At 34.6% G+C, this 8,536-nt stretch overlaps 1 protein-coding gene across 1 annotated transcript; it reads right to left on the reverse strand.

Moving 5' to 3' along the window:
• Window positions 1-2,322: 2,322 nt before the first annotated feature.
• On the reverse strand, window positions 2,323-7,856 carry LOC124370851 (putative gustatory receptor 28b). The gene is made up of 5 exons (XM_046829153.1): window positions 7,772-7,856; window positions 6,492-6,766; window positions 4,750-4,818; window positions 3,905-3,994; window positions 2,323-2,391 (listed from the first exon to the last, which is right to left on the reverse strand). The coding sequence occupies exons 1-5, from the start codon at window positions 7,854-7,856 to the stop codon at window positions 2,323-2,325; spliced, it is 588 nt and encodes a 195-aa protein (XP_046685109.1).
• Between the last annotated feature and the right edge of the window lie 680 nt (window positions 7,857-8,536).

Genomic DNA, 8,536 nt, shown 5'->3' on the forward strand with positions numbered 1-8,536 from the left:
CATCAAGTTGATGTGTGTTCACAGTGTGAGGACTTAAACACAAAAATGAGATCTTCCTTGAATGATAACGCTAAGTTGGCAGCGGCAGCAGAAATGCTAGTTCACAAGAGACGGGCCAACAAGTTCTACAAAGAAATGCAGAGCATTTCAGCAGTATGTGAAAATAAAGAAGATGCAATGGCTTTTTCTTATGATTTCATGCAAAATGTTCCATTGCCTGCTTTGCCAGTACAAGAAATGTTTTACTTGAGAAAACTATGGTTGTATGTATTTTCTGTGCACAACTTAACAACCAATGAAGCTGTTTTTTACACATGCCATGAGGGTTCCGGTAAAAAAGGTCCAAATGAAGTGTGTAGTATGATTCTTGATTACATAAACACTAAAGTGCCCCCAGAAGTAAAGGAACTTTATGTGTTTAGTGATGCTTGTGGTGGGCATAACAGAAACCACACACTTGTAAGAATGTTAATGACACTAACTATGACTGGCCGCTTTTCAGCAATTCATCACTATTTCCCGGTTCATGGTCACAGCTTCCTACCTTGCGGCCGTGACTTTGCTACAGTTAAACGTGCTATCCGTAAGTTTGACAGAGTGTACACACGAATACAGTACAACGAAATCATTGAAAGTTCTAAAGTGAAAGATCCGAAGTTTGTCGTGAACAGTTTACAATACAATGACTTTATTGAGTTCAAAAACTGGTGGCCTACAGTTTTTAAGAAAACCACAAAAAGTATTGACAAAAGGCTTCTCCATCAGTAAGTACAAGCACTTTGAGTACAGCTCTGAAAGACCTGGATACGTTATAGCTCGCCCTTTCATTGATTCAATAGCATCAGGCACCTTCCAGCTAAAAAAACCAGGATCAATAAACCTTCCAACCGCACAAGCATACCAAGGTATGTTACCAGGAAAGGCCAAAAAAGTATTGAATGTTCAAAAAAATAGTTCGCTATGTTCCGGAAGACCATCTCACATTCTATCAGCAGATCTTGGCTTGGGACCAGTCCATACCTTTGGAGGGGAATGTGGAGGAAAACCACAGTGAAAGTGACTACGATGAATATGAAAACTTGACTATATCAAAAAATAAACTTTTTCAAGCATTTAAAAAATAGGTCAAACAAAAGTATTTTTAAAATAGATTTAAATGTAATATACTTGCTGTTTTAGTACACAACATAAAGTTTATTGTAAGTAAAACAATGTTTTTTAAAATTAAAAAGATGTTTTTATTTCATTGATGTCTAAAAGGATAACATTCCAACTATAAAATACATAATAACTAGGTGACGATCTTCAAAATCAGATATTAGTATATGAAAAGTTAAATATGAGTTCAATATCTACATCTTTCTAATTAAACATGTTTTCCTAATGTAAACAGAAAAAATGTTATTCAGTTTAATTGACATACCCGAAAATGGACTAAATGGAATGTTATCCTTTTACATGTCACCGATTCAATTTAACTGAATTTTTACAAGCAACCATTGACGTATTTGTTGAGATTAAAATATAGTATGGAAAGAATACAAAATGGAGCATGTTTTATGTACGTCAGCTTTGACATTTTAATTTCAAACTTTGATTACTTGCAAGGTGAATAGTAGTCACTCGGGATTGATAGATGATGTTCACAGATAGCTAAACCTTTTTGGCGCAGAAATAAACAAATGTATTATTAATACAATGTTCAATACATTCTGGTCTAATTTAAAAAAACGATAACGGCCAGTATTACACATAACTACAAACAATAATATTTATATATATAGTCAAATGCAATATAGTTTAGTAAATACAACAACTGCAAAATAATAACACGAATTAAAAATTATATGAAGCTTCAGTAAAAAGAAACAGCTGGTCAAGTACATTAAAATCAAGCAATCATTAAGATTTAAATTTTACGACTCAGCAATTCAAATCCGGGCAAATTATAAGGTTAGTTCCAACATTGTAAGACGTGTAATAAAAAGCACTACTCACTTTTTTCTAATAAATACATACATTTATTTATGTATATATTGAGTTACAGTTATTGTATTGTTATTTTTACAGTTATTTTTATATCTTCATATCTACGTACAGTTAAATTCTATTATGTACTCTAATTTAATTACAATTTCATAATTTTGGTGTACTAGTTATAGTAGTAATAGGCATTTCGCTATGACTGTGTTGTGTGGATCTACAAGTAAAATTCTTGAGAAAGAAATTAAAACTTCTTGATAGTAGAATATGCAATATAGCCTAAGTGACTTTGTGTAACATCTTTTACAAAGCTTGATACCAAAAAACCGTTTCTTTATTCTAGGTAGTTTGTCGCTCGGTCTGGAACTGGATCAGTATCACCAGGTAAGTTGTTACCGCTCCAGCCATCTGTACAGACAGAACAAATACCGTAATTTGGGGAAAAAATCAATCATCAGAACCAATGAAAATATGAATGTAATTCCTCAGTGACAGTTGGATCTCCCTCATTAACTATTAACTCTTTCATGTATAGCATGGCACATTTACCTAACCAGGTAAAGATGTACGATGATAACTTTTTTACCCATAGGAGAATATGGCATTTAATAGATCTCAGTTAAGCTTAAATCTTTCATAAAAATTATCAATTTTCTCCGTTATGTCATGTCAACAGATTTATAACGAGATAGAGGTCTACGATGACCCCCCCCCGTTCTCATTCCATCAGCGAAATGGTCTGTAACTGATCTCAGTGAAGCTTGAACCTTTCCCAATTACTATTACTACCCAATGGTGTAACATGGAATATTTATATAATCAATTACAGTTAATACCTCAGTAAGAGCTTGAGTAGGAAATCCGGTAAGAACGAAAAATCCGTCGAATGTCTCTATCCTATATTTGAAGATACGAATTGGAATAAAAAACCATTTCTACCATTAGGTACATTAAGATGTCATGGTGTTTGGATGGAAATGGGGTTCTCATTCTATATGTTCGTTTCTTTTCGATATCTGAAGAGAACTGTTTTGGATTTAATAAATCTATTTAGTGATCACTGTTAAGTGATTCGTGAATTGAAATTCTCTGACTTGGTAACCTCTTCACATTTAGGAACAATTTCTTATTAAAGTTTTTTAAGATTCTGTTACATGAAATGATATAGTAGATTACCCGTATGATTGAATTATTAGTTGGATAAAAAATAAATAAATAATTTTAAAATTAAGTCTAAATTTGTTGCATGAAGTTGTACCTTTGTACTCAAGGGTCATAGTCAAAATTTAGTTTTTTTCCTATTAATATTTTACTTACCTTTGAACATCTAACGAACACACGTCTGGCTTTCAAAATGACTGGTTTTTCCTGGTTTATTTTTTTGTTATTTAATCTTAATTACAGTGTAATCTCGCTAATCCGGCAGCATATCGGGATTGGTATTGTCGGATTACCGAAATTGCCGGATTAATGGATGTATGGATAAAGACGTAAGTAAAACGTAGAAATATACATTGAAATTTATTAGAAACCAGTTAAAGTATAGTTTAACATAAGTAGAACACAAAAGTACAATTTGAAAATAACTAAATACACAATAAAACGTAATAAACAAACAGTACAGTATGCCTAATCTGACTGTGTAACAAACAACCGAAGGGCATTGACCCGACCCGTCATCGCTTGCACAGTGCCGGATTACTGGACGTGCCGTATTAGCGCATGGCCGGATTATAGAGACTGCACTGTAGTTGCGATTGAATAGGTGTTTTGGTATTATAAGTGTATTTACTGCAATGACCTCAGTGAGTTATTAATTAGTAATAAATTGTATATTAAACATACACAAGCTCTACAGCAAGTATATAAAGTAACACTATAAAGAAACAGCTGCTATTTTATAAGAGTTGAAACAAGTTACCGATGTGAGGGTCTCGTTGTGGATCTGGAAAAACCCGCGAGCGGAAAATTTTGTATTGTGATGAAGTAACTGCAGCAGAAACACTTCCAGCTGGAAATCCAAATCACATCACTAGTATTAGAAAAGTTAATAACATATGTTCCTCTAATAAATATTAATTAGCAAATTCCTTCATTCTCAATCATTTGAACAATTTTCAAATCATACAAAACACATATTCGATACAAAAATTAAAAAATCAAATTCTATATTGTCATTACACACTATACTATAGACTTGGATGTTTCCATGCAACCTCAACTACGCCTTTTACGCTAGACGTGGTGTAGCATACTCTATAGCATTGAATGGGCCCGTGTATGTGTTACTGCTGCTATGTACAATTTATGTATTGTTTTAGCAAATAATATTGTAATATTCCTCATTCTTCTAACTAATCCCTGAACTATGAGGCTAGATAGTACTTAGCTTGAGATGTATTTAAATGGAAATAAAATAAATTTTACCATGCAGTAATTAGGTATATGATTAATTAAACGAGTTTGTGGTCGTCATAACCTCAACTAAGATTATAATGGAGAAATAAATAATTCAATTTTAAAATAGAATACAGATTAGTTGAAGAAACAATTTCGCATAGTCCTGTAAAAAAATGAATTCGTAGCATTTATCTAAATATAAAACTGTACACACTAAATGGGACTAAAAATATATTTTGAACCTCCACTCATTGACCTCATCTCCAAAGCTTTTATGGATTTGGGAGAAAATTCTAGAAATTACTATAGCTCCTGTTGTAAACATGGTTTTAAACATCTTGATACGAGATATATAGAGCTATTTACCTGTTTCCTTAAGCTTGGGTTCAGATCTTTGTTTACCAACTGGCAAATCACCAGCCTCATTTCATCAGCCTGAAACAAAGTCAATGATTTTACATTACATAAGAAGAGATTCTCGTGATATACATAATCCACCTCGTACCAGTTTTACTGATTATCGTAATCTCTTCTTTGGAAATTTTCTAACAAGAGATTATTATGAAAACCCAAAAAACTTAACCCCTACTTCGCAACTTAAAACCCACATTCTTGGTCATTTTTCCTCTGGATAAAACAAAATACGTGGCCAATTAGACGTGCTATTTGCTTTTCTCTATGTTCCACGGTAAAAGTACAGGGTTAGCCAGTGAAACGGGAAGATTGGAGATGGCCTTGACAGTTGGAATGTGAGTGGTGGGGGTAATAGTGGCCGGCTCCTTTCTACCTACGTGTCCCGCCATTTAGTTGAGATGGATCGTTGGACGGGTGAATATCGCGGCTACGCAGTTAAAGTTTATTATGCGAATGGTGAGAGTTTGGTGAAAACTCGACGTGCTTTTCGACGCCATTTCATCATACCGCGCAACAAGCCTATTCCTTCGGATAACGCAATTCGTTCGTGGATAAACAACCTTGAGCAAACTGGATCAACGTTTAAAAAACAAGGTGGGAGTGCAAAAACCGTTCGAATCCCTCAAAATATCGCTACTGTTCAACAGCCAGTGCTTAGAAGTCCACGCCGATCTGCCAAACAACATGCTCTACGCCATGGAATAAGTAACACTTCGGTGAGAAGGATTCTTCATCAAGATTTAAATTTTCACCCATAAAAAATACAGATTGTGCAATCTCTCAAACCAACTGACCATCTGAAACGATTACAATTTTGTGAGGAAATGGCCAGAAAACTTGAAGAAAATGTCGACCAAGTAAACAACTTGTGGATGAGCGATGAGGCGCATTTCCACCTCTCTGGTTTTGTTAATAAACAAAACTTCAGATACTGATCTGAGGAAAACCCTGGCGCACTTCATGAAACGCCCCTTAATAGCAAGGATAGCAATGGAAGTGCTGTGACTGTTAACTCTGTGCGTTACGTTGCAATGATCCAGAACTTTCTTACGCCACAACTCTCCCGTTTTCCAACAATGAACACACAATGTTCCAACAAGATGGGGCAACAAGCCACAGAGTTGCTATAAATGCTGTGAATGCTTTGTTTCCAGGTGGCGTCATTTCCCGAAACGGGGATATCCTCTCTCTCTAGATTAGACAGCCTGTGACTTTTTTCTATTGGGTTACTTAAAAACAAGAGTTTTTCAGAACGATCCACCTAGAACTATCCCTGCCCTAAAAAAAAAAACGAATTCTGGACGAAATCGAAGGAATACCAGTCCATATGCTGCAAAATGCTATGAGATATTTCCAGGCCCAGCTGCAGCAGTGCTTAGAATCCAATGGAGGACATATGACAAGTGTTATATTCGAAAAAAAGATTTTCACTTATTGTACAGTAAATGGCTACCTTTTTTCTTTATATATATATATATATATATATATATATATATATATATATATATATAAAAACCATTAAATAATAAAATTAATTTTCTTAAAGAATTAGTTACTTATTTAAATCTTCCCGTTTCACTGGCTAACCCTGTATTACGGTGTTTGTCCGGATTAGTTTGTTACTCAATAACGTTAACGTATACCATACTTAGTAATATATTGAGGAATTACTATTTTATAAAGGTAGCATTTACCGAGTTAGTGACGTCTGTGCCTGAGTTCACTAGTAGAACCGCATAGCAGATGTAAACTAGGACCCAGGCTGCCTCTGAAATCATAGCGAACACCTCACCAGCTCTGAGGAACAAGAAGAAGAAGTAGGCCTTGATAGTGACGTGGACGAATAAGGAGAACATAACGGCCATCAGCTGATCGCAGTAGAAGTCATTAGTCTGGTGTACGGCGTCACACAACATCCAGTAAGTGTTCATCAGAGTCTTCAGTTTCTCTATCTTGGACAGTGTAGTGCCTAAAATCATATCATGCCTAAAGTGTCAGCTGAAACGATGCACTTTGAGTAATCAAGAAACTTATTCGTAAATTATTGGACTAATAGATGAATAAATTAGTTATATCTGCTATCAGATAAAAATAATACATTCAAATAGTTTCTGGCACTGAAGAGAAGACTGTAATATTTGACTCCCATGCAATCATTTAGCGCGGTATAACAATATAACAGTATGTTTAAATAAAATTGCTGTAAAAGCTTAACGTAGAGCTTAGTTTCTAAGTGACTACTACAAGATGATTTAATTCTTGCTCATCCGTTCAAGGACATCGAGTCGACTGCAAGGGAACCCCGATGGAGGAAGCGATGTATTAGCTGTACTGCTGCTTGTTTCAGAGGAGGAAAACCACGTCCGTGTGTCGGCATTAATTCAAACAAGCCTATACATTTTCTCTGGATTTAAACTTTTATTTTATTTACTAATTTCTCTCAGTTTAGTTCAAGCTTTTAACTTACTTAATTAAGTTGTTAATTGAATCTTGAAAAACAAGTGGGAAGGTATAATAAATTGATGATTAAACATGTCACATTAATTACAAATACAAAGTTTCCTGTTTAATATTTCAATTCAGAGTTTCGTAAGGGAATATTTTGGTGCTTTTTTATTTAATAATTACGTCGTAAGCCGCGATAATCGTTAAATAGTCAATCCATGCACCAAAGTGCCTGATTTTTAGGCGTGACACTGTGTTGTATTATTTACTCTACTAAGCTTAATATACCTTAAAATTACAAGGTTTGGAATATTTTTTGACATTAAAAAGGTTTAGTTCGGAATATAGCTATCCCGAATTGTATTTGCTACGTAAAATCCAGCAAGAATATGAAACTTAAGGTGTCAAAATAACGACCTATAAAATCCAAGTATTACAACATGTTTATCTTATGACCCTTTTCTCTTTTTCGGTTACGTGAGTAATAACTAAATTATTTAAATGTTAAAAATGAACCTGGTTTACTTACGTGTTCCATGAGCAATTTCAACATTAGATTGACCACGGTTCACCCCCATTCGTTCAATTATGTTGCAGGCAATCTCCTCTTTCATCTTGACACTAACCACTCTATAACCCATTGCAATATTTTGAGCCACATGTGTGAAATGAAGGATAACGGTAAGTTGGGTCCAGTCCAACAACAGCATGCTGACATAGCTGATTAACAAAAAACACTTTTACATCATTCATTGCGATATATGCAAAGCTGATAATGAACAACAAAGTTGTGACAGTCAACAGTAGCATGCTGACGTAGCTGATTAACAAAAACACTTTTACATCATTCATTGCGATGTATGCAAAGCTGATAATGAACAACAAATTTGTGTCAGTCAACAGTAGCATGCTGACGTAGCTGATTAACAAAAACACTTTTACATCATTCATTGCGATGTATGTAAAGCTGATAATGAACAACAAAGTTGTGACAGTCAACAATAGCATGCTGACATAGCTGATTAACAAAAACACTTTTACATCATTCATTGCGATGTATGCAAAGCTGATAATGAACAACAAAGTTGTGACAGTCAACAGTAGCATGCTGACGTAGCTGATTAACAAAAACACTTTTACATCATTCATTGCGATGTATGTAAAGCTGATAATGAACAACAAAGTTGTGACAGTCAACAGTAGCATGCTGACGTAGCTGATTAACAAAAACACTTTTACATCATTCATTGCGATGTATGCAAAGCTGATAATGAACAACAAATTTGTGACAGTC

This window comes from Homalodisca vitripennis, unplaced genomic scaffold (genome assembly GCF_021130785.1).
Source record: "Homalodisca vitripennis isolate AUS2020 unplaced genomic scaffold, UT_GWSS_2.1 ScUCBcl_584;HRSCAF=2928, whole genome shotgun sequence".
Taxonomy (NCBI): Eukaryota; Metazoa; Arthropoda; class Insecta; order Hemiptera; family Cicadellidae; genus Homalodisca; species Homalodisca vitripennis.